This window comes from Mustela nigripes, chromosome 11 (genome assembly GCF_022355385.1).
Source record: "Mustela nigripes isolate SB6536 chromosome 11, MUSNIG.SB6536, whole genome shotgun sequence".
Lineage (NCBI taxonomy): Eukaryota > Metazoa > Chordata > Mammalia > Carnivora > Mustelidae > Mustela > Mustela nigripes.
Window position 1 is genome coordinate 6852240 of NC_081567.1, and position 24789 is coordinate 6877028.

General features: G+C 57.3%; 4 protein-coding genes across 7 annotated transcripts; 2 read left to right on the forward strand and 2 right to left on the reverse strand.

Annotated features, from left to right (window-relative positions):
* MCM7 (minichromosome maintenance complex component 7) lies at positions 1-7153 on the reverse strand. 2 transcript variants are annotated; one of them, XM_059414482.1, is made up of 16 exons: positions 6110-6225; positions 5918-6014; positions 5745-5824; positions 5292-5456; positions 4999-5123; positions 4744-4924; positions 4303-4440; positions 3889-4038; positions 3627-3741; positions 3403-3534; positions 3065-3148; positions 2440-2833; positions 2126-2209; positions 1389-1557; positions 506-615; positions 1-363 (listed from the first exon to the last, which is right to left on the reverse strand). In XM_059414482.1, the coding sequence occupies exons 4-16, from the start codon at positions 5424-5426 to the stop codon at positions 162-164; spliced, it is 2019 nt and encodes a 672-aa protein (XP_059270465.1). In that variant the 5' UTR covers positions 5427-5456; positions 5745-5824; positions 5918-6014; positions 6110-6225; the 3' UTR covers positions 1-161. The 2 variants fall into 2 exon arrangements, with proteins under 2 accessions (XP_059270465.1, XP_059270464.1); XM_059414481.1 differs by lacking the exons at positions 5918-6014; positions 6110-6225 and adding an exon at positions 7018-7153.
* Positions 7154-7296: 143 nt separating this feature from the next.
* Positions 7297-11060, forward strand: AP4M1 (adaptor related protein complex 4 subunit mu 1). Of its 2 annotated transcripts, XM_059414501.1 has the most exons (15): positions 7297-7520; positions 7622-7710; positions 8049-8155; positions 8241-8337; positions 8471-8581; positions 8660-8740; positions 8948-9010; positions 9118-9184; positions 9290-9343; positions 9480-9586; positions 9688-9782; positions 10050-10094; positions 10311-10361; positions 10493-10604; positions 10742-11060. In XM_059414501.1, exons 1-15 carry the CDS (start codon positions 7463-7465, stop codon positions 10961-10963), a joined length of 1359 nt encoding a protein of 452 aa, XP_059270484.1. In that variant the 5' UTR covers positions 7297-7462; the 3' UTR covers positions 10964-11060. The 2 variants fall into 2 exon arrangements, with proteins under 2 accessions (XP_059270484.1, XP_059270485.1); XM_059414502.1 differs by lacking the exon at positions 8049-8155.
* A 92-nt stretch (positions 11061-11152) lies between these two features.
* Positions 11153-20164, reverse strand: TAF6 (TATA-box binding protein associated factor 6). 2 transcript variants are annotated; one of them, XM_059414483.1, is made up of 15 exons: positions 20058-20164; positions 16009-16224; positions 15818-15904; positions 15518-15671; positions 15285-15341; positions 15064-15183; positions 14703-14848; positions 14530-14607; positions 14322-14423; positions 14048-14230; positions 13320-13394; positions 13073-13198; positions 12389-12562; positions 11951-12148; positions 11153-11715 (listed from the first exon to the last, which is right to left on the reverse strand). In XM_059414483.1, the coding sequence occupies exons 2-15, from the start codon at positions 16162-16164 to the stop codon at positions 11335-11337; spliced, it is 2037 nt and encodes a 678-aa protein (XP_059270466.1). In that variant the 5' UTR covers positions 16165-16224; positions 20058-20164; the 3' UTR covers positions 11153-11334. The 2 variants fall into 2 exon arrangements, with proteins under 2 accessions (XP_059270466.1, XP_059270467.1); XM_059414484.1 differs by lacking the exon at positions 20058-20164 and adding an exon at positions 19952-20026.
* A 181-nt stretch (positions 20165-20345) lies between these two features.
* On the forward strand, positions 20346-24621 carry CNPY4 (canopy FGF signaling regulator 4). Its single transcript, XM_059414508.1, has 6 exons — positions 20346-20611; positions 22431-22557; positions 22655-22751; positions 22984-23106; positions 23610-23727; positions 23822-24621. The coding sequence occupies exons 1-6, from the start codon at positions 20497-20499 to the stop codon at positions 23980-23982; spliced, it is 741 nt and encodes a 246-aa protein (XP_059270491.1). The 5' UTR covers positions 20346-20496; the 3' UTR covers positions 23983-24621.
* The last annotated feature ends 168 nt before the right edge of the window (positions 24622-24789 follow it).

Sequence of the window (24789 nt, forward strand, 5' to 3'; positions counted from 1 at the left end):
TAGAATAAAGCAACCTACAAACACTTTATTAGCAAAAAGAATAAAACGAGTGCAGTTCAGGAGAAACGAGGGGGTCCTCTTTTCCCCTCAAAGGCACCACGGGCTCTTTTGGGGGGCGGGGGTCACCACACGGAACGCAGAGTCTCACCAGCAGGATGGACTCAGACAAAAGTGATCCGTGTCCGGGTGGTATTAACCTGCCAGACGTTTAACTCCTCGTACTCATCGAGCGCCGCTTGGAACTGGGCAGGGGTGAAGCCCCGGGAGATGCAGCGCTGCTCCGCCTCTGCAAAGCGCACGCTCCGGCCGTCGGAGACCAGCTCCCGCACAGTGGCAAATATCACATCCGCGGGCCTCTGGGTCCTGTAGGGAACAGCAGGGCGGTGTAAGGTCAGAGGACCATCGGCCATGTTAGCGCCGAGGCCAGCACCACACACGTGAGGATGCGGGAGCCGTAAGGCTAAGTCGCCGGGGCAGGTGAGGCACGGGGCCTGGTGTGGCTCACCTCGCCGCCTGCCCCTTGTCGCCCAGCAGGGAGTCCTTGGACATCTCCATGAGCCTGATGGCTTCGTTCACATCTTCCTTCTCCACTGTGTCCACCATCCGCAGCCGCGCCTGCGGGGAAGGGAGGGAGAGATGGGCACGGGAGGAGGGGAGGGAACCACCTCAGGGGACCCCCCCACCCCGCTCCAGCTTCAAAAAGGGCAGCCCCGAAGACGAGAGGAGAGCCCCCCGCCCAGCAGCCGCAGTGCGGGGCCGGCACTGTCAGACCGAGACAAGTGCAATGCGCGGGCAGCGTCCAGCAATTGCCCAAGTCTCCGCCTTGCAACGCTGGCCAGTCCCGGGCTTCCGCTGTCCTGTGAGGGAGACCAGACCCTCCGGAGCACCCCTGGGCTCCCCACCACGACAGACAGAGCAGGGGGAGCTCGGCCAGGAAGGCGGCTGGCAGAGAGGTCGCGTCCCCGGGGCTCGGGAAGTGCTAGCTCAGCAGTAGGTCAGGTAATCACACTACCTGCACGAACAGCACTTTGGAGCCCCCGGGACCAAGGTCCAAGGTGTGCGGACAGAACTGCAGGTTTCTAGCAAGGACGGAGGACACGGGGGAGCGCAGGCGACCCCCCCCCCCCCCACCGCCGTGAGGCTGGAGCAGCGGGGCAGGCCTCTCCCTCCAGGGACGCCGTGCGTGCCCTGCCGGAGCAGCAAGTACCCACAGTGCGGTAGCCCGCAGGACCGCTATCTGCACTGTCAGCACTTTAGCACCGGCAGGGCCTGAGCGGGAGGGAGGCGGCCGCAGGCACAGCGGGGCCGGGGTGCTGGGGGGGGGGGGGGGGCTGCCCGGGGAATGTTGGAACGGCCCCCCCGCTGGCGGAGCGGGCCCGGGCGCTCACCAGAGCCGTGGACAGCCGCAGGACGGCCAGCAGCGTCCGGGCGGAAGTGTAGGTGGCGTCCTTGCTGGCCCAGGCCTCCCGCCTCATCTCCACGTACGCGGCCGTGATGTAGTCGGCCAGAGACTCCGGCACCGTGGGCTGCTTCTCCCGGCACATGGCGATGTAACGTCTGCGGAACAGGTTGGTGGGAAAGCAAGAGTTCCCCACTGAAGGCAACACCTGCTCCCCCAAGCAGGAAAAACAAATTCGCTTGAGCACCGCTGGAGTTCTCCCACTGGCACCTTCCAAATGACTTCAAAGTTTTCAGAAAAAGGATTTTACAGGAAAAATCCACCAGTCATAAAAGATGGTCAAGTCCCCTCTCCTGAACCTAGGACAGGGGCCCCACTGTGCTGTTGACTGCAATAGAACAAGACAACAGGGACAAGACCAGGAGAACTGGGGGCGCCTGGGGCCCCTCGGAGCAAACCCATCAACTCCACGGAACAGGGTCCAGCCACTCCTGAAATCTGGACCTGCCTCCACCCGAGACGGGCAGCTGGCGAGAAAGGCTCTGATGCTAGGTCTTGTGAGGCCACCAGCGGGGTGGGGGTGGGCACAGACTCCCTGCTCTCAGCCCCAGAAGGGAGCGGGGCGGTGGTGAGAAACACCCGATTCCAGGAGACGCACACACGGCCCAAGCTGCTGCCATGTGGGGGGACAGGCCAGGCACGCTGGCCTTGCCCCCGCTGTCCTACCTCATCAGCTTCATGTCCAAGGGTTCAAACTGGGCTGGGGGCTGGCGGCTGTGCTGGTGCACGTAGGTGATGTGCTGGGCCAACCTGGGCAGAGCGGAGGCAAGCAGACCCGTTCTCCTTGGGGCCACATACCCTGTGCCCCGTGCCTCTACCCACGGCTCAACCCACCAACTCTTCACAGTGTGGAATCCTCACTGGGGTTTTAGTCCCGACTCCCTATCTCCCGTAAGCAGGAACTGGAGGGGTTTCCAACACCTCCTCCCTCCCCACGGAGCACTAGGGCGGTGTGTCCTGGAGCGCTGAGCTCCACTTACCGTAAGTCATTGTCCCGGTCAGGCCGGTCCTGGATCAGCCACAGGAGGTCGAATCGGGAAAGCAGGGCAGCAGGAAGCTGTATGTTCTGCTCCAGGCTGCGGCGAGGGTTGTAGCGCCCGTAGGCAGGGTTGGCGGCAGCCAGGATGGAACAGCGGGCGTTGAGCGTGGTGAGAATGCCGGCCTTGGCAATGGAGATGGTCTGCTGCTCCATGACCTCGTGGATGGCCGTGCGGTCGGCCTCCGCCATCTTGTCAAACTCGTCGATGCAGCACACGCCCTGGTCGGCCAGCACCAGGGCCCCGCCCTCCAAGGTCAGCTCTCCGGTCACCGAGTCTCTGAGCACAGCTGCTGTGAGCCCCACTCCCGAGGAGCCCCGGCCCGTGGTGTACTGGCCTGAACGACAGCATCAGGAAGAGGGAAGAGGCAGACACGTTGAAGAGGAAAAGAACAAGGGCAGAAGCAAGGACAGGACGGAGGTGGGGCCCGCCGGGTCCGGGGCTTCCCGAGGCCTCTGAAATCGAGTGTTGGCTCCGGAACCACGTGCCCTCCCCGACCCCCCGAGGAACAGAGAAGCATAGGGCCCCGAGGTCTGGTACATTCACCCCTCCCAGGGTTGTTACTCACTGCGGGGCGCCAGGCGATCGATGTAAGACAGGAGCTGAGACTTGGCCACACCGGGATCCCCCATCAGGCAGATGTTGATGTTGCCTGGAAGAAGGGTTGAACTCCAGCTGACCCCTTCTCTCCACGCGCGCTGCCCGACAACACGCACTCCTGAGGTGCTCCCCGACAGCCAGCGCTACTTCTCAAACCCCCACCCCGCCCCGTGCCCACGAAGCCCGCATGCTCTCTTATTCTGTGACACAGAGGTCCCAGATTTGACTTGTCACAGAACGCTGGACCCTTGACATTCTGGCTCCCTCCCACCTGCCCTGTCCCCTCCTTCCCTCCCCCAGGCTTACCCCTGATCTTCATGCCCCGAGGAGACTGGTCGACCCCTCCCACCAGCAGAAGCAGCAGAGCCTTTTTCACGTCTTCATGCCCATAGATCTCTGGGGCGATGGAGGCCGCCAGCTTCTCATAGAAATCCTCCTCTGCGGGGAAGTTTAGAGTAGTTGCTGGGGGGATGGGGGGGGGGGGGGGTCAGAAAAAAAACCCCGTTCCCAGGCCCGCCCAGGCCCCGCACCTGCAATGTGCCTCAGCTCCTCCGCGCTCAGCTCTCCTGCCACAGCCTCGTCGTCGTCGCTCTTGTTCATCTTCACGACCCGATGGGCCTCCAGGTAGGTTTCAGAGAGGAGACCCTTGGGTGGGAAAACGCCAGGACACGGATGAAGGCCCTTTCACTGGCATTTGTGCTACGTTGCCCCTGACAGTTCTCTTGGAGGGGGGTGGGGGCGAGAACGGAGGCAGAGAGAGCGCATCTTTCCTCCTTCAAGCCCCTTTCCTACCTGTACGACCTGTCGGAACCCAGTGCGCAGGATCGGCAAGAAGATACCAGTGACACTGACGTGGTCCCCGGGCTGGGCGAGCCTCGTGTTCTCGCCTTCTACCAGCACCGTGATGCTCCGAGGGATGTTTCCCACAGGCACTTGGTCACTCTATAGGGGAGAAAGCCCGCGGGCAAGGAGGAAGGTACATGAAGCCGACGAGGCCCTCATCTTCTGGGCCTACGCATCCCACCCCGCTTCTCAGCCTGAGGAGCCAAAAGAAGGGACCCCGAGATCATCTTCGCCAAATCTCCCTCCTGCTCTAGGTCACCCCTCTGCCTCAGCCTCTTTTTCTTCCTTCCGCTCTGCGAGTGGCTGCGGAACCTGAGTGGACACCTCAACTCTCTTTCCCCAGGCCCTGTACCCCAAACTCACATGTTCCTGCATCTTCATCTCCTGGAATTTGATGAATTTGGAGCCGCGTGTTTGCAGATACAGCCGCCCTCCTGAGCGGTTGGTCTGGCACTCTTGGCTCGGGCACATGATCAGAGGCATGAAAGTAGGGGACTGGATCTGGGATGTGAGGAAGGAAAAGCAGAAGGAAACGAAGTCAGTCACCTGAGTGAACACTTCCTCCCCACAGCACCCACCACAAATGGTGAAGGAGGTCTTGACCCGTCCTGAGCGAAATGATGATACGAACAAAAAACACAAAATAGATGAAACGACCACTACAGACCAGAAAAAGACCAGCAAGTGAACACAGTCACGTTTTACAAGAATAAAATAAACGACAAATAAATATCATCACACAAACCAGTTCTGGGCAAAATCACCAACAATTAAATGTGTTTCTATTCCTTGCTCTGTACGTACCGGCTGGTAGGTCTCCGCCCCACACTGGTCACAAGTGTAAGTGGCCACCACCATTCTGGGTTTGACTTCAGAGACACGAGTGACAATTCCACGCACAGTGACCAATTTCCCCACAGAGTCAGCCCGCACTTCCCGGATCACACGAGGCTTGTTACTGCTTGGGCCTTGAAAGTACAGCTCGCTACGTGTAGAAAATGGTCACATTAACGTCCTGGAAAACAAATTCCCATAGCCCCCCCCACGGAGACCACTCACAATCTGCGCATGAGCTCAGGGGGGTACTGGTTTTGCGGGCTTCGGGCTGCCCCAGGGTCACGGCTACGCTGCTCCATCATCAGCCGGTGCTCGATGTAAACATCCAGAACATCTTTGTTTACCACCTAAAGAAAGATGAGAAAAAGGAGGAGCTGAATGAGGTAAGCAAAGACCATGAAGGGCACGAGGCAGAACTGACTGCTCTCTTTCTGCCAGCAAGAAAATCACCAGTATCCGAGAAGCTTCCCAAAAGCAACTTGTCCCTCGCCCTGCGGTATTCTGCAACCACTCACCTCCCTCTCCTTGTACTGAGGAAGCAGCTCCTGCACAGCGTCGGCGAAGAGCCTTACATAGCGCCTGGTGTTCTCACAGATGGAGTCCACCAACTCGGGGTCGTCCTCAGCTACATCGTCTAGGTCTACGTACATTGCCACTTGCTCCCGATGAGCCAGTCGAACCTGCGGCAAGAAGAGACAGCAACGGAGCCACGCTTTACCGGACCTGGCAGTGTCCACCCGCCATAGCGGGGAAAGACCAAGCAATACTCCCTTCTCAGCCCCCCAAAGACATCCTAACTCGTAAAGTACACTCTAATCTTTAAACATTGTACAACCACACCCACTTACTAAGTACTAAATAGAACACCCCAGCGATCATTTACAACACATACTTAAGAAAATCAACCCGAACACCTTTTACAACTCCTTAAGCAAACACCCATTCCCTCCACTTTATCTTAAACTTACCAACTGGTTCCCATATTTGAACTGTTTCTTGCCAAATTCATCATCCTGATAAAACTCCTGTAGGAATTTCTTAACCTTTTCTGGAAAAAAAATGTAAAACCACCAGAATCAGTCTTTCAGATACTTTGCCAAAAAACCCCTTGATGCAAACCTAAAAAACTCGCTTCGCTTACAAAATGTATGAAGTAATCAGTTTACATGAACATCGAAGAAAGCCTTTGTAATTCTCCCCAAGTAGAACAGAACTCCTTCTCACAAGTCCGTTCCTACCTACGGAAGAAGGGGCCCGGGGCAGTTAGAGCATTACCCAAAAACCTACGCCCGCCCCCAGGGAATTCCAGGCTCTTAGTTAAAATTCTCAGTACCCCTTTCCCAAAGGGCTCCCGCACTCCGCCACACACTCCGAGCTCAAGGTTCTCGGCTTTTCTTCCACGCCCAAGAGTCCGCCTTTTCTTTCGGGCTCCTCAACCTCTCCACTAGGCCCGTGCTCCACCCCACCCCCTCTCCCGCCACTGCTTCCGCTCTTAGTAAACAAAGAAGCACATGGGCCCAGATGCAGCCGCCTCACAGCCCGGGATTCCTCCGCCCAGGGCGGGAGCCCGTCCGGCGATTGGCCCGCTCGTCCAAGGCCGCGCCGTGCCGCCGCACCTCCTCCTCCCCGGGGCTTCCGCGAAGCCCCCCAGTTCCAGGCACGCCCCCGCCCCGAGCAGCTCTCTCCAGGGCCGCCGCGCGGAAGGACACTGTTTACACACGACACTCCCTCCCGCGACGTCGCGCAACTTCCGCCCGCCTTCACTTCCGCTTGGAGGTTGGCCTAAACTGGCCAATCCCGACGCGCAGCGGCCCGGGCCCGCCCGCCCCCGGGACTCCGGCGCGTCTCCGAGGGACGCGGGCGCTCCGAATGCTTAAGGGCGCGGAGTTAAGCGAACCCGGGGTGGCCGTCCCTGCGGACGCGGGGCCCTTGGACAGGGTCTCCTGAGCTCTTGGTTTTTCCTGGGCGCGACCCTCTCCTCTGGAGCCCCCAGCCCGGCTATCAGACCCCCCACACCCCGCGAACCCCCCACTCCTTCCCCAAACAAGATGACCGACTCTTCTCCGACCTCGGTGGCCCGCGTGCCTCTCAGGCACCGTCTGCCTCGGCCCCGCCGCCTCCCGATCCTGCCTCTGGCCTCGCGCACCGACCCCAGACCCCCAGGACGCCGGTTCACACCAACAGGTGTTGGCCGGAAGGCTTCCTGCGCAGGACGCTCCTCCCAAGTTTGCACACCCTCACCTTTCTCGAGCACGTAGTCCTTAACTGCCATTGCCCGTGCGGCAGCAGTTGGCGAGTTCAAGGTTCTCACTCCTGGGACGGCAGAAAGCGTCCGCGCGGCGGGCTACTCAGGACCAACCGAAATTGGCGCGAAACGTCGCGCCCCACGTGACCGGCGCCGCTGCGAGCAGGCCTATCAGAGAGGAGGCTCTTCGCCCCTCCCAGGCCCCAGCCTCGGCCAATTACCGGGCGAGCGTGGACTGAGTGACGGGGCAGCATCGCGGGCACCGGGAGGAAAAGGCGGGACGGGGCGGGGCGGGCGCCGGGTTTCCCGCGGTCCGAGCTGGCACGGGCAGAGGAGAGATCGCTCTTAAAGGGCCAGCCTCCTCGCGTCCTTTTGTTCCGGGGCCGCAGGGCGGGGCAGGCCAGACTTTAGCTGTCTCCTTGCCTACTCTCCGGAACCGCCATGATCTCCCAGTTCTTCATTCTGTCTTCCAAAGGGGACCCGCTCATCTACAAGGATTGTATCCTTGACCTGCGGGGCGGGAGGAGGGGCCTGGGTGGGAGTAGCGCCCCAGAGCCAGCCTGTGTCGCTGACTCCTTAGCTGCCCTTCCATCCGGTCAGTCCGCGGGGACACTGGCGGTCGGGATGTGGCCGAGCTCTTCTACCGGAAGCTGACGGGACTGTCCGGAGATGAGTCCCCGGTTGTCATGGTAACCAGTGGCGGGGCGTGGGGTAGGCTCCCGTCGGGCTGGGAGTGGGGGGCGCCTCCTTCCGCCCGGCGCTGTTTCCCTGAGAGCTTGTGCTTGGTGGGGGGTACACGCTACCAAATAATCCGAGCGACAGTTTCTCGAGCGCTAACGCTATACCGGGCACAGCTCCGCCACTCCGGAGTAGGTGCTGGGGACTCCCTCCGCCGACACATTAAGCAGCTGGGTCCCGGGCGGGGGTGGGGGTGTCCCTGGCTCACCCCAAGGCCCACCGCTAGGAAGTCTCGCGGGCCCTTCGCACAATTCTGTCCCTAACGCTCTCTTCCCCGCCTCTGCCTCAGCACCACGATGACCGTCATTTCATTCACATCAGACACAGCGGCCTCTATTTGGTGGCCACGACTTCAGAAAACATTTCTCCCTTCAGCCTCCTAGAGCTGCTCTCCCGGTGAGGAGGGCAGGACCGGGCACCGGGGCGCGGGGATGCGCGCGCGCAGGAGGATATGCACGCTCCGACCGCCCTGTTTTCTCAGGTTGGCCACTCTCCTGGGCGATTACTGTGGCTCCTTGAATGAGGGGACCATCTCCCGCAACGTGGCTCTTGTCTACGAACTCCTGGATGAAGTGCTGGTGAGGGCCAGGGGGTCTCCCCCACGGCACTCCACACCCTGCTGATGTGTGCTGGGATGGGGAGGCTGAGTACATTCATTTTCACCCCTTTCCTGCGCTGATCACCCACTGGCTGTCCTTCCTCTGCCGGCAGGACTATGGCTACGTACAGACCACATCCATGGAGATGCTGCGAAACTTCATCCAGACAGAGGCTGTGGTCAGCAAGCCCTTCAGCCTTTTTGACCTCAGCAGTGTTGGCTTGGTTAGTCAAGGGGAGGAGGAGGAGGAGGGTTGGTGGGTGGCGTCGAACCTGAAGATTGTTGCTTTGGGTGCTTTCCAGTTCGGGGCCGAGACGCAGCAGAGCAAAGTGGCCCCCAGCAGTGCAGCCAGCCGCCCCGTCCTGGCCAGCCGCTCTGACCAGGTGAGGACAGGTGTGATGGGTTCAGACCCTCTGATTTTTTTCCGGGGACGCCAGAGATGGAGATCCTTGCGTTGCTAGATGTGGATTATCTCTTCCCTAACCCCCGTGTCCCCACCCCGGGGTTCTAGCCTCCACTGCCCTGTCCTGTTTGTCCACTTGAGGACACAGGCTGTTCAGCCTCCAAGCGTCCAAATCTCTCTTCCTCAGAGCCAAAAGAACGAAGTGTTTTTGGATGTGGTCGAGAGGTTGTCCGTGCTCATAGCCTCTAACGTAAGTTTGGGCCCCCAGCCCTGAAGCTGAGGACAGACGGCATTTGGAAAATGTCTGGGGCATTGCGGGGTGTCACCTCTGGGCATTGAGCTCTCTGCTATTCTTAGGGCTCGTTGCTGAAGGTAGACGTGCAGGGAGAGATCCGGCTCAAGAGCTTTCTTCCCAGTGGCTCTGGTGAGAAGTGTGTAGGCTTGGCCCAGGGTGGGTTCTGGGACAGGCTCCTTGGTGCCTTGTACGGTGGTATCTGGCAGCCTTTTCTGACATTCTTTTCTCTGACAGAAATGCGCATCGGTCTGACGGAGGAATTTTGTGTGGGGAAGTCAGAACTGAGAGGTGAGAAGAAAGTAGGTCTCTCGCTCCTGCATCACCAGCCGGAAGTGGCGTGGGACAGAGACACGTTCTCGCCCAGCTCGCCCCGGCTGCTCTTCTCTCCCACACGTGGGTTCCAAGAGACTCTCTCTCCTTCCAGGCTACGGACCGGGGATCCGGGTGGATGAGGTCTCGTTTCACAGCTCAGTGCTTCTGGAAGAGTTTGAGTCTCATCGAATTCTGCGCCTACAGCCCCCTCAGGGCGAGGTGAGGATTGGGCTGGCCTAGCGTGTTCCATCCACTATGGGGAAGGGAGGCAGTTCAGGGGTGAGGAGACCAAACTGATCTCCGTTCTTGTCTGGTCCCAGCTGACTGTGATGCGGTACCAACTCTCAGACGACCTCCCCTCCCCGCTCCCCTTCCGGCTCTTTCCCTCTGTGCAGTGGGACCGAGGCTCAGGCAGGTGAGACCATTTCCCTGTTCTAGAACTTCTCTGAAGTCTGAGCTAATACCAAGATGCTCCCGAAACTCATTACGGAGGAGTGGTGGTAACAGGATAGAAGTCAGAAAAAGACACCCTCCCCCCAACATGGATTCAGCCCTTAGTGGATCCGTTGCTTGGGGCACGACCCAGCAGCAGCCACGCATGGAGGCCGCGGGGTTGTGAGGGGCAGGGGGGTGAGAGGGAGGATGTGAGCTGCCAGTAACCCCACCGTGCCCTTCCACCCAGGCTCCAGGTTTACCTGAAGTTACGATGCGACCTGCCCCCAAAAAGGTACAGGCGGGCCTTAGCCTAGCTCCTTCTGCAGGGGGGGAGGACACAGGGCCCACATACCTACTGCTCCTGCCTTCAGGTGCATCCGCCAGCTTCAGAATCCTGTTCGGTTAGAGGCAGGAGGGCTGGGGAAGGGGACGGGGGAGCACTGGTGCTGATCCCTAGTTGTGATGTGAATGAAACACGGGGCTGACTCTGTTCCTTTTTCCTTTGCAGCCAAGCTCTCAATGTCAGGCTGCACCTTCCCCTGCCACGAGGGGTGATCAGGTTAGTGGGCGAGCCACGGGGGCTCGGGCAGTTGCACCCACTTCCCTGGACGAGAGGGTGGCCCCGGGAAGGGTGGAACTGGCCTGCCCCGGGAAGGCAGGGACTGAGCCCAGCGTTTCTCCGAATTCCAGCCTGTCTCAGGAGCTGAGCGGCCCCGAGCAGAAGGCAGAGCTGGGGGAGGGCGCCCTTCGCTGGGACCTGCCTCGGGTTCAGGGCGGCTCCCAGCTGTCAGGCCTTTTCCAGGTACAAGCTGCGGACTCTCAGATCCTCCCCTCCGCCTGCACGTTCAGCCCCAACCTGTCCCTCCTCCCGCGGTGGGCCTCCCCGCTCTCCATCCTCTCTGGGCCTCAGTACCTCTCCCCGGCCTCTGTCCCTTCCAGATGGATGTTCCAGGCCTCCCCGGGCCTCCCGGTCAAGGACCCTCCACCTCGGCCCCTCTGGGTCTGGGCCCTGCCAGCCTCTCGTTTGAACTTCCCCGGCACACGTGCTCCGGCCTCCAGGTTCGCTTCCTCAGGCTGGCGTTCAGACCGTGCGGCAACACCAACCCCCACAAGTGGGTGCGACACCTGAGCCACAGCGATGCCTACGTCATCCGGATCTGAGGCTCCCCAGACCGGGCCCCAGGCAGCAAAGGTGGTCGTCTGGGCAGCTGGAGAGGATGACCCTATCTTGTCCACCTTCTGGCCCGTGGCTGTGGACCTGGCTGGGGCGTCCTGAGAGGCCCGGAGACGAGGCCGGGTTGGCAGGCTCCACCTTCCCGTGGTACCTGACACAGGAAGGGCCGAGGTGGATCAGAACTTACAAATCAGACTTTTATTCTGAGGAACTGGCTGTACAATATCTAAAAAAAAAAAAAAAAAAAAAAGGAACACGGAGGAAGCAAACTATTACTTCCTTCGACCCCGCACGCGCGCATGAGAAAGAGAGAGACACAGAGTTGAGACAGAAGAAAGTTGGCAGATGTGCAATAGCGTTAAGGCGCAGGTTGAGGGGAGCCAGACCCAGGGGGCTGGGAGCCATTAGCTTTCGGAGTCCCTGGAGCCGGAGGGGGGCTATCCCCAGCTTCCTGTTTCCCCCCACACAGGGCACTGCCCCCCAGCGGGGAGGGGGCTGAGGACGGGGGAGGAGCCGGAGAAGGGTGGGAGGCGGGGCCTCCTTTGCCCTCCCCCGTAGGGGGGAGAGAGACCACGATGTACTTCTGGACGCTGCCGGGCCCAGACGGAGCCGTGCTGGGGGGTGCGGTGGTGGCAGTGGAGACCAGCTTGACGATGGGCTGCACGCTGGGGACTGTGGTGGTGACGGGAGAGGTAGTGGTGGAGCCTGAGCCAGGGGCTGAAGTGCTGAGGGACAGGACCTGGGGGAGGGAAGGAAAGGCGCTGCCTGGGGGAGCCTGGAGGCTGCTGCCAGCCCGAGCGCGCTGCTCAGGGACGAGCGGCCATGGCCTCGTGGGCCTCCTCAGAGTGCCCCTTCCTGCTCTCGTCTTTGGGCCCAGAGGGAACTGGGCTCTACTCTGGGGCCCCCAAGGTACTTGGAGGTAACCCTGGTCATGCTCTCCCCCTCTCCCCCCGGTCCCACATGGCCCCCGGTACCTGTTGGGTGGACGAGGCGCTGGAGGAGGACGACATGACAATAAACTTGGTCGGAGGAGGGGACGGCTGAGGCGGGGCGGCAGCTCGCGCGGACACCAGCGTCTGCACCGGCAGTGCGATGGAGCCTGGGACCTTCAGCAAGCCAGGGGTGCGAGGGCCGGGCTGAGGGGCCTGTGAGAGGGTCAGCGTGGGCCGGGGCTGCAGGAAGGAGAAGCGGGAAAAAAAGTCAACGTCTAAGAAAAGCAGGGTCCCCTGTTGCTGCTCCTCGGCGGGTCTCCCTGGGGTTGGGGAATCATCCACAAAGGGGGCCTGGACTCTCCCCAACACTGCTCTCTCAGAGGCCCTGTGTTTTCCAAAAGCAAGCTCAAGTCTGTGTGAGTGCCGCCCTCCACGTGTTTCTTCACCAACCCCCGCCCCCTCACCGCCGCCATCACAGACCTGAGTGATGGTCAGAGTGGTCCTGTTGACCTGCTGAGCCTGGAGGGCGGCCTGGGCCCGGGCCTTGACAACATGGGAGCAGAGGAGGGGTCCGAGGGACCCAAATTCTGCCCGATAAGCATCCTGATTGTCAGGTGGCAGGCGCAGCTTTGCCAGCACAGGGGCACAGTGTTTCTGCAGAGAAAGCAAAAAACCAGTAGGTGGAGGCCGGGCCCGCGGGGAAGGGGAACAGGGAAGGGGTGAGGAGGAGACGCCTGATATCTCAATATGCTCCTGGTGCAGGCCGGACTGCTGGGGTCGCCGTGTGTGTAAGGGCCACTGGCTTTTCTGCAGAAGAAAACAAGCACCCACTGGTGTGACTGGGCGGCTTGCTGAATACACTGGTGATGTCTAAGGGGTGGTTGGTCCATAGGGTGAGGCCTTGCACGGAATGGAGCGCAGTGACGCAGAAGCCTTGGGCAGTCCCGACTAGGGGACGTCCTGGGCTGAGAGTTATGATCTCTTTTCTTACTTAACCTCTCGGTGCCTTGGTCTCCATCTGCACAGCAGAACTGGGCTCTGAATGTATGAGGCAAGTACGGGACGAGGGAATAAAAGCCAACCCTGGCTGAAGATTGTGTGTGTGTGTGGGGGGGGGGGGGGGATAGAAGTGCGGAGAAGTGCAGGGATGGGGGCTCTGGTCACCAGGAGGAGGCTCTGCACGTGGTCCGCTCCGATGCGGTCAATGTTGCTCAGCACAGGGCCGTCCAGGACGCTGCGGATCCGCTCCCCCTCCTGCTGCAGCCGTGGCAGAATCAGAGTCTTAATCACCTGTTGGAAAGGTGAAGTCAGGATCCCGGGGTCACCATGGGGTCTCCCGGGTGGGGCTCTTGCCCACTAGGACCCAAGATAGCTCCTTTCCTCCACGCTCCCCCTACTCCCGGGGCCTCACATCGTGTCCCAGCTCTGCCAGGCCGGCGATGGAGCCGTAACGCGTGGTCCACGGAGTCTTCTCGTCCACCCAGCTCTGTTGGGGAAGGAATTAAAAACCTGGGTCAAGGGGCCTGCAAGGCGGCGCCTGGGCGGCTCCGTGGGTTAAAGCCTCGGCCTTCCGCTCAGGGCATGGTCCCAGCGTCCTGGGATCGAGCCCTGCAGTGGGCTCTGCTCAGCAGGGAGCCTGCTTTCCTTCCTCTCTCTCTGCCAGCCTCTCTGCCTACTTGTGATCTCTGTGTCAAATAAAATCTTTAAAAAAAAGTGGGGGGCCTGAGAGACTATTAAGGACCGAGTCTCATGAACATGCTTTTATTGTGAATCATTAAGGCATTACAGAGAAGGCCCGAGTTCGAGGCCCTGCCCCTCTGCCCTGTGTTTTCAGTGTCCTTTCCTCGCTCCACACTGACTGGCCTCTGGCTTGGCTGAAGACCTTTGTCCTGGTCACCACCCTGGGTTGGAGGGATGAAACTGATTACATTCCTCATTCTTTAAGATTTATTTACTAATTTGAGGGGGAGGTAGTGGGCAGAGGCAGACGGAGAGAGACTCTCAGGCAGACTCCCTGCTGAGCACGGGCCACCACAGCTCAATTCCACGACCGAGATCACGACCTGAGCTGAAATCAAGAGCCCAGCGCCCAGCCCGCTGAGCCGCCCAGGCACCCCCACACTCCTGTTTCTTGCTCACCTTGGTGAAGGTCTTGGTGATCCGGGACTGGATGTTGTTAGTGGTTGTGCTGAAATGCTTGCAGATCTGGGCCACGAGGCGGGCAGCAAAGTCCCGAAGGGCCCAGTGATTGTCCACATCTGGCCGTAGGCACAGCTGTCTGCTCACAATGCATGTCATCACAGCCGGAATCAACTCGTGCACCTAAGGAAGAAGGCGAGAGCTGGCGGATTCAGACAAGCGGATTCTCGCTGGCGGCCCTGGTGGGGCAAGGGGGGCGGGCAGGGCGGCTCACGTATTTCTCGAGGTACAGCGTGGGGTTGTCCATCAGCGCCTTCACCATGCGCATCAGGTAGATGAGCAGGGCCAGATTGTTCTGCACCACGTTCACACGGACCTGTGGGGAGACGTGACGGGACAGCGAGGCCCTCGGGTGAGCTCCCCCAGCGCCGCCTCACCACCCGGAACCTACTCCTCCGTCCCAGCCGTCTGCCTGCGCTCACCCCCTCCGAGATGAAGGTGCTGAATCGTGGCAGCATCTGATAGAGCCCCGGGTCCGTCGCAATGCTCTGCAGAGCCTCCTGTGGGGGGAGGGCGTGAGTGGGGAAGGACGGGCAGGGATCCGTGGGGCTTCGGGGAGGAAGGGCCCCGGGGGGCGGGGGCAGTGGGGCCTCACCGCTCTCTTGGCCTCACAGGAGCCCACGCAGGCCTCGGTGATCTCCTTGTAGTACAGCTGCTGCTCCACAGACAGCTCGTGGATACTGCGCGGCTTCAGCCGCAAAGGGGCGCCCTCCAGCAGGGGTGGCGCCTTCTTCTCTTTCCCTGGGTGAATCGGGAAGACAGGTTTGAAAACAAAAGCTCCAGGAGAGGCCTTGGACAAGACAAACCTGTGCTCCCCACCCAGTGAGACCCGGGCCTGGCTCCTTTCAGGGCTCCCTCGCCACAGGTCTCGCCCCCTGCCCAGCCCTCAGCCGCCTCACAGCTCACCATCTGGCTCTGGCACAGGAGCAGGGGAGGCCTGGCCTAGCAGTACTGACCTTTGCCGTCGGCTGGAGCAGCCCCTTGACCTTTGCCTTTCAAGGGCCCATCTTCCTCCTGGCCTGGCTTTGCTGACTTCAGGGGTTCCGTGGCCTCAGCCTTCTGCTGTTCTTTGGGAGCTGGTGGCAAAGCAGTCACAGCAGGGGTGACGAGAGTGGCAGGGGTTGGAAAGGAAGGAGAGGGGAGGGGAGGTGGAGGGCTGGGCTCTGGACAAGGTTACCTGGGGGCGGATTTTCTGGGATGGCCGGCTGGCAGCCTTCGATGCTCAGCCAATGAGCTGCAAGGAAAGAAGGTGTCAGATTGAACTGCGGGCTGGACGTGGACACTAAGGAGCCCCCCTGTGCTGCTCCCACTCCCTGCAAGTCACAAGCCATCTCACGCAGCGGGCTTCCCCACTCGCCACCCCGACCCCCTTCCCCTCCTCCCCACCACCTTGCTCTCCCTGCCCCTGACCTTTGAGGCAGACGTCCAGGGGCACCCGGGGCAGAGGGGTATTGATGATGTCGCTCAGATCAACCTCCTTCTCCTCGTAGAAGTAAAGCTCCCGGCCCCCGCCAGAGGCGAAACGGAAAGGAATGAACTCCTGAGCGTGGAAGCCGTAGAGTGGCTAGAGGAGGAGAGAGACACCGGGGTAAGAAGGGAGCCCGAGGAGGCACGGCTGAAGGCAAACGCAGCACCGGAGAGGACGGGTCTCACCACCCTGCCGCCGCCCCCGGCCCCCGCGCCCGCCTCAACCCTACGTGTCCCGGTCACCTCGACATTCTTTAGCTTCAGCGCATAGTCAATGTCACTGGTGGTGAGTTTCTGCCGCTTCCCCATGTGCATGAACTTCAAGGCATCCTGGGGGATGGAAGGCAGACAGACATCAGCCTGACAGCTTGAAGAAGGGTCCTGGGCAGCGCGACCTTGACACGATGCATGGCTGGGTGGACGGGTCAGGTTACCTGGGCAATCTCCTTGATGCGGTAACTGACCTCATCGGTCAGCAGCTGGCAGGTCTCCTCCTGAATCTGGGCGATCCCCATGGACTCGGCCACCACCTTCATCGACTCGGAGGGCAGCACCGTGTTGCTGAGTTTCAGCTTCTTCTCTTCGGCCATTCTGGAGCCCTGCCTTCCCTCCCCCAAAGAGTGACACCCCAGGGTGGAGAGATGGAGACCCTGGCAGGTGGATGCGGCGGGCAGAAGAGATTTAAAAAAAAAAAAAAAAAAGTCAGCGCCAAGGGTAACAGAAGCAGGTAGCAATCCGCAGCGGCACACAGTGTACTGAGCTCCGATCCTGTGCCCGGTGCTGGGCAAGGTGAACAGACGTGGCCTCGGTGGAAATCCTGGCCCTCGATTCCCTAGCTGGGTTATTTGGGCAAATTACCGACATTCTCCCAGCTCTGGCTTTCTTCCCCATATTTGGGATGCGGAACGGGCCTGGTTTCCTGAGGCGGTTTGGTGTACGCCTGCGCCTCTCCTGCCCCTTCTTGCACCATTATTCGTGCTTGACGCACACGCAGTAACAGATACAACGCTCCCACTCTGAGCCCATACACCCGTACAACTGAGCGTGACGAGAACACACACAACCACCCCGACCAGTTCTTACTTTAAACTCATGGCCGTGAACTTCGAACGAACCCCTCATGCTGCCGGACAACCGCTCTTCATCTGCTACACCTCTGTGCCCTCAGTCTCCCTCTGTCCCATGTGACACCTCCTCTCCTCCTTCTTCAGGCCATCAGAAGAGACCTCCACAGATTCCCACGACATCTACCGACCTAACAGCACCGGCACCCACATCCTCTGCCTCCTCACCTGCTACCTTAAATATTTATTTATTTATTTTTTATTTTTATTTTATTTTTTTTTAAAAGATTTTATTTACTTATTTGACAGAGAGAGATCACAAGTAGATGGTGAGGCAGGCAGAGAGAGAGATAGAGGGAAGCAGGCTCCCTGCTGAGCAGAGAGCCCGATGCGGGACTCCATCCCAGGACCCTGAGATCATGACCTGAGCAGAAGGCAGCGGCTTAACCCACTGAGCCACCCAGGCGCCCCCTACCTTAAATATTTAAATAGGCTCTACACCCAGCACAGAGCCCATTATGGGGCTTGAACTCACGACCCTGAGATCAAGACCTGGGCTGAGATCAAGAGCTGGACACTTGGGGTACCTGGGTGGCTCAGTCGCTAAGCGTCTGCCTTCAGCTCAGGTCATGATCCCAGGGTCCTGGGATCAAGCCTCACGTCTGGGATCCCTGCTTAGTAGGGAGTCTGCTTCTCCCTCTGCTTATGCACTCTCTCAAATAAATAAATAACCTTTAAAAAAAAAAAAAAGGTTGGATGCTTAACCACCCAGGCATCCCCAACCTAAGAGAAGCTGCTTGGGCCTCTCACCAACTCCCAACACTGCTTCCTCCCGGCATCTCCACCAAGGTTTCAACCTACCCAATCAGTCATTCCGGCCAGCCTACAAAATGTGGTTACTTCTCCCATCTTAAGAAAACAAAACGGTGGTCTATCCATGCAAAGGAATGGTTTTCAGCCTTAAAAAGGAAGGAGATTCGGACCTGTGCCATACCACGGATGAACCCTTAGGACACGATGGTGAGTATAATCAAGCAGCCACAAAAGGAGAGATGATGTACGATTCCACTTACGTGAGGTTCTTAGAGGAGTCAAATTCACAGACTCCGCAAGTGGAAACGGGTTACCGCGGGTAGGGCAGGGAAAAATGGGCAGTCAGTGTTTGATGGCAACTGAGTTCCAGCTTTACAACATGAAGAATTCTGGAAGGACGGATGGTGTGACAGTTGTATAATGAGGTGAACATACTTAATCCCACTACGCTGTATACTTGAATTGGTTTAGAATGATGAGCTTTTGTGTATTCCACAATTACAAATATAAAACAATTTTATTTTTTTCATTCCACTTTCTCTCCAATATATACCCCCGGTTTCCAGCTCCTCCTTGCAACCAAACTCCCTGAGTTATCTTAACTTTCTAATTCCTCTCCTCTCTTCTCCTGCACCTACTCCAAGCAGGCTTTGGACACCACCAGGTCCCTGAAACCACTCATCAAGGTCACTGATGACTCCACATTGTTCAATCCAAGGTCCACTCTCCCTCCTCATCATACTGACCTGCCAACAGCACACACTCTAGCTGACTACTCCCTCCTGAAAATTCCTTACTCTGCTGCCTTCTGGCTTTCTTTCTACCCCAACTGGCCACCTCCTCTTGGTTTCCTTGACCAGTTTTTCCTCTTCTCATCTGCCTAATGCTGGAGCACTGTAGGCTCAGTCTTTGGTTTTCTTCTGTAGCTGCACGTGCTCCTTTGGTGATGTCAACTACCCTCAATTTTTAGTACTGATAATAGGCTGACAGCGGCCAAGTTTATATCCTCAGCCAAGAATGTTCTTTCCTAACGTCGGACTTGTGTATCAATCTCTCGACTTAAAATCTCTTCTACAACTAAGCTCCTACAATTTCTACAACTAAATCTCCCTCCCCATCTGCTTTGTTTTTCTTCATCTTCATGAAAATGCCGTCTATCCAGGAACTCACTCTTTACATAAGCCCTCACATCAAATCGGCCTGGTGACCCAACCTGATTCTCCCCTCCCATTGCATGGCCAAGTTGCCATCATCTCTCGCCTGGCTACCTTCCACAGTCTCCTGAAAAGGTCTTCCTGCTTCCATCCTTGCTCCCCACATCTATTCCCAACACAGCAGCCAGAGCGATTCTGACAAAAGAGAAGTCACACTAGGTCATTTCTCTGCTCAAAATGGCTCCCCATTTGCCACAGAGTAAAATCCAAAATTCTAATTACAGTCTATAAGGCCCTTCATAATTTGCCCTCTCTCCCTACATCTCTGGTCTGCTTTCCTTCCTTCTTCCATCTTGTTCCAGCCCCAATGTCCTCCTACTATTCAAACCTCCCAGGTAAGCTCTTGCTTTATGACCTTTGCTCTTTTCCTTCTGTCTCGAATGCTCATCCCCAGATGCCAGCTTGGCTGCCTATTCCCATCACCCTATTTAGCACCGCACTCCAATCCCACTCTGGTTTTCCCCTTCAAGGTATTTAACATCGACTAACAGATAATGTATCATTTCTAATTATTTATCACCACCACACCTTCCCTTTCCACCCCCCTCCCCCCAACTGTGTGGACAAAAATCTGTTATGCTCACCGATGTATACAAGATCCCACACCGGTACCTGAGCATCTGTACTCAGTAAATCATTTGTTGAATAAATCAGTGAATTATAAGCCTTAGAGATGTAGGTGTTCGATAAATACACGGTACGATTGTCAAGATGAACAAGATACAGGTCCCAGCTTGGAACCTGATTTGTGGCCAAAAGGAAGGTGGCTCGCTTGAAGTTGGCACTAGGAAGACTGCTGTCAAAAGTGTTTAGGACTGACTGCGGGGTGTTGATGGGGGCGTGCTGGAGGGGTGAGCGCGGGGGCGAAAGAGAATTTGGTCTCCTCCTCCACTGTGCCTTATGTTTAGGGAACACATTTATTCCACGCATACTCTGTGCCTGGCGCCGGGTATATAAGACACTGTCGTATCCCAGAGGTCACTGGCGAACTCTTACTAAGCCTTCAATACCCTCCGTACCCTCTGCCAGTAACAGCTCACAAAACACGCTACGACCTCAGGAGCCCCTCGGGTCAGTGGAGCCGGCAGGAAAGCTTCACAGAAGAGGGCTAACTTGAACTGGATGTGGGTAGTGGCTTCCCCAGCAGGGAAGCGAGTCGAAGCTCCCCGAGCAATGGGGTACAGCGTGGAAGAAGGTGCTGAGAGCCCACCTCATCCCCCCAACATCCTCCAGTGCAAACACACACGCACACAGAGAGTCCGCACGCGAGCGGACACACAACCCACCGTCCTCCTCCAGGCTCCCACACAGACCCCTCAAAGGGCCTAGTCCCGGGTGGCACTCAGACCCGCCCCCGCCAGCCGAACGCCCCACGCAGAAAAAGACTCTCACCGCCGCCAAAGCGCCGCTCACCCGGCGCTCGGCGCCATGTTGGCCCCGCCCCCTTCCAGGAGCAGGTCCTGGCAGAGACGGAGAGGCAGTCACTGCCCCTTCCCCGAGCCCGAATGAGTCTCTTGGGCTCACGGCCTGAAGTGGAATTAAAAACGGATTTTTCTATCTACGTGCAAGGAGCACACCCTCCTGCTAAAATTACTTCAGTTTATACTTTTACTACCCGGCGGCCAGGACCCTAGGAAGCGCCACAAAACCTAGGCGGGATAGCCAGGAGGGCAACGAGGCCCCACCCACTTCCGGCCCGGAACTGCGCGTGCGTCTCCCAGGCCTAGCTGGATGGAAATTCCCGCCGACCCCCTCGGAATTTAAAGGGCCCGCTGCCTTCCCGAAGTTGGTCTGAAGGCAAGGGCTTGTTGGTTGTGGACAGCACTTGGTCATGGGACCTGTACGGTTGGGGATGATGATTTTCATTTTGGCTGTGTATGGCGCTTGGGTTGCGACGCCGAAGGAGGAAGACGATGACACAGAACGCTTGCCCAGCAAATGTGAAGGTATCTAAAGGGAGTGGCCCCTATTCGCATCCCTCAGCCCATCTCCTTAGTCGGGACAGGACCAAATGGACCGTGATTGGCGGGCCACTCGATCTCCTTGAAGACCTGAGGGAGATTCTGGTGGAGCCTGGCTGAATTCGAAGGGGGTCAAGGGAGGGAATGCATAAAGCAACCCCACAGCTGTGGCACTACAATTCCCACAGGGCATCCAGAGGAAGTCCGCTTTTTCTTGCTTGCGTAGCCGCATGGATCTGTGGGAATTGTAGTTCAGAGACTATAGGCCCGGGATCACCCACTCTACTGAGCATCTAAAGTGTGTCCCCCCCCCCACCCCGCCATGACACTAAACCTAAGCCTGGGGAGCCTGCAGGAGCTGGGTGTGAGGCTCATACCTATGGACATCCTGTGCTCCACCCCTGCAGAGAAGCTCTCAAATTACAGGCCCCACGCTGTAGGGAGGGTTTGGGTGTATGCAAATAACGCCCTGAAGCTCATAAAGAGGCCAAAGAAATGGAGGAGGTTCCCCATACGTGTGAAGTTTTGCGAAGTGTGTGTACTTATGGATTTTACTGTGAGCAGCGTCTTATGTGGCTTCATGACAGTGGTGACTGGGTGGGGGGGGGGGGCACCAGGGCTGCACCACTGAGTTTCCTGATTCCCTGGTTTGTTGCCTTCCTGACTTTAATTTCTTCCCTGTATTCTTTTTCCCCTCAACCCACCCCACCCTGCATTTCCGGATGACCTGAGCCTACCTTGCCTCTCCTCCTTGCTGTAACACCTCTGCAGGCTTCCTGCTGCAATCAGAATACACCCGTTTCGGGCACACTATAGACGTCTCTTTGCTGTATGGCCCCCACCGCTCTTATATTTCTGTACCTCCGCTCCTGTCCTCAAAGTGCCCATGATTCAGCCACACTGAACTTCACAGCTGTCACGGAGCCGGCCTTATCCCCTTGCGCTCTGTGGCTCAGCACACTTTTTCCCTTGGCCTGAAATAACCCTCTCCCTTCTATATTTGACTCTTCAAGACCGAGTTTAGATGTCAATTCCTTTGGAAGCCTTCTTCCTTTTCTGTCACCTCCCACTATATTGTAAGCCCTTGGAGGGAAGGAGAGTACCTGTGTCTCCAAGGTCCTAGCATAGTGCCTGGAACATCTTAGGCACTTTTGTTACCTGCCCTGTGTTGAGCTTGCTTGGTACTTCTTTGTAGGCCACTCCCTTTCTTGAGACCCACCTCATACCAGGTCAGGTGCTAGTTGCTAGCAGACAGGGTGGCACCAGACGCAATGCTCATCCTTAAGGAAATCACAAGCTAGCAGCAAGTCAGTAAAAGGCCACTGAATGCATTTTGTGTTTCCTAAAGAGACCGAATCTCTTGTTAACCTCTAGTGTGGGGCCCATCACACCGCACTGTCATCATTTTTACCCAGCTACATCAGCAATGTCCCGTGGATAGGGACAGCGGGTCTTATTGCTCTCATGCATAGAGGAGCTCAAAAGATAACTGCAGAATAAAAGCAAACATTTATACAGTGCCCACTATATGCCAGGCATTATTCTAGGGGCTTTACCGAGCTTGATTTATTTAATCCTCACCATACGCCTACGAAGGAGGTTCTGCGCTATTGTTATCTCAGTAACAGGTGTGAGGTTTTGCGGAGGGCACATAACCAAGGCACAGCAGAATTGCCACACAGCTATTAAGTGGCTGAGTCAGGATTCTAACCCAGCCAGTCTGGCTCGAGTCTGCTGCTTTTGCTCACCGACAGAATGAGTTGTGGGAATGTTTTTTATCTTTCACATCCTTGTGGACATCTAGTGTGTAAGTTGCTGAGCCTGGAGCTGCAGGAAAAGCTGAGTCGCACTGGCCGATCTCGGGAGGTGCTGGAGCTGGGGCAGGTGCTAGACACTGGCAAGAGAAAGAGGCACATCCCCTACAGTGTTTCGTGAGTTACTCTTGTTGATCCTCTACCTTCTAACCCCGAGGGATGCCTGGGAGCTCCTACAGCATCTAAGAAATCTTTGTTTCCTCTCTTCTCACAGAGAGACAAGGCTGGAAGAGGCCTTGGAGAATTTGTGTGACCGGATCCTGGACTACAGTGTTCATGCCGAGCGCAAGGGCTCACTGAGATATGCCAAGGTCAGACTCTTCCCTAGGGCAGCGTCCCACTTTTCAGAAACAACAGTGGGTATCCCCTGGGACCCATATCTCTCTGGCTCTGGAGAGCATCCCCTCCGCATTGTTAGACTCCCTCACGTCGCCCTCATGGAGTTCACCCTTCAGTCTATGGTAGTTGACACAATGCAGCTGTGGCAGAAGGGGAAGGAGGTGGGGCAGTGAGCTGGGCTGATCGCAGATTCCCGTCTCTCAGGGTCAGAGTCAGACCATGGCAACGCTGAAAGGTCTGGTGCAGAAGGGGGTGAAGGTGGATCTGGGGATCCCTCTGGAGCTGTGGGACGAGCCCAGCGTGGAAGTCACGTTCCTCAAGAAGCAGGTAGGACATGATACTGCACTGCCCAGGGCAACGAGAAGGGAACCTAGATCCTTGGGGAGTCCACCTGCTCCAGGCTGAGCAGGGAGAAGGGGACAGAATGAGAACTCTGTCATTGATTAAAGTGGGCCCAGAAACATATCAAGGAATAATAATAGAGGCTGGTAATATCTACTACCACATAGCGAGCACCTACTATGTGCCAGATTTGGACCCACATACTTTCCAGCTGCTGCCTCATTTTACCCTCACAACAACTTTATGTGGTAGGTACTGTTACCATGTCCCATTTTATAGGCAGGGAGCTAAGACACAGAGTGTTTAATAGCCTACTTGACAGAAGAGGTGCTAGTAAACGTTTGGTTGAATGAATGAGGATCACCGCCTCAGGAAGCCAAGTTTAGCTTCCTGCTCTTCAGGGTGGGGTGGGCAGGCAGGAGTGAAGAGCAGGAGGGTTTCCAAAGCCCAGCAGAGTAGACTCCCTTCTGACCCTTGTACTTGATCAGTGTGAGACAATGCTGGAGGAGTTCGAAGATGTCGTGGGAGACTGGTACTTCCATCATCAGGAACAGCCTTTACAGCATTTTCTCTGTGAAGGTCATGTGCTCCCCCCTGCTGAAACTGGTAAGTGTGTGGGGCTGGCCCCTTTGCCGCCAAGCCACAACCTCCCCTACCCCCCAGACGAATATCTAAATTGTTTTTCTAACACCCAACCTAGCGTGTCTACAGGAAACTTGGACTGGAAAGGAAAAGATCACAGATGGGCAAGAGAAGACAGAAGGGGAGGAGGAACACGATCAGGAGGAGGAAGAAGAGGAAGAGGAGGAAGAGAGGATCAACACACCAGGGCACTCCAAGCATGACCCTGAGGATCTTTGACTCTTGCCTTTGAGCCCCCAGGAGGGGCAGGAGTCACGGAGAAGAACCCTCTGAAATCTGAGCTCTCTGTGCTCCACATAACGGCATGTGTGTATGTGTGAGTGATCCCACCCCGGAGCTTGTAGCTGTTCTCACCTGTCTGCTCTCAGGTAGGATCCTGGTGGTGCAGCCTAGCAAGGCTGTGGGGACAAAAGCAGGAGCAGGAGGCAGAAGGCCTGCTCCAACAGATGAGTCCTCTGCCTGCCATCTAGCCCCTTAACTGGCAGGTGTGTGTGTGTGGTGACAATGCTGAAGGCTTTCCCCTTTAAATCTCTCTACTACTTCCCACCCCACCCAGAGGTCAGTGAAGCCATTGGAGCTATGGGTCTAAGGCGAAAGGCACTTTGTCCTTCGGGTCCGTTTTTAGATCCCTACAAGAAGAAGCCAGCTTGGATATTCTCTACGACCTATACCCACAGCCTGCGTCAAGGCTACAATCCAAGAAACTGAACAAAAAAGGGGACACTATGAAGATGGGGCGATGTTAAGTTAGGTGGGGTAGATATTTGGTCTACTTCATACGAATTTCACCGAGGGCCCACCATGTAATTTCACAGGCGCCAAATTTTCTACATCGCTAGTAAATTTTTAAAAATATCACCTGGGCCCCTAGTTTCAAACAACTTCCCTGCACACATCATACCTGGCCGATATAGCAGCGCCCAGAGAATGGGGCCGTTGGTCGCCCGCTGTTGGAAGCTAATGGTGGTTTGTAATTTGCAGTCCAGGGAGGCTGGCAGGGGTGCCCCGGCTGATAACCATTTAGGC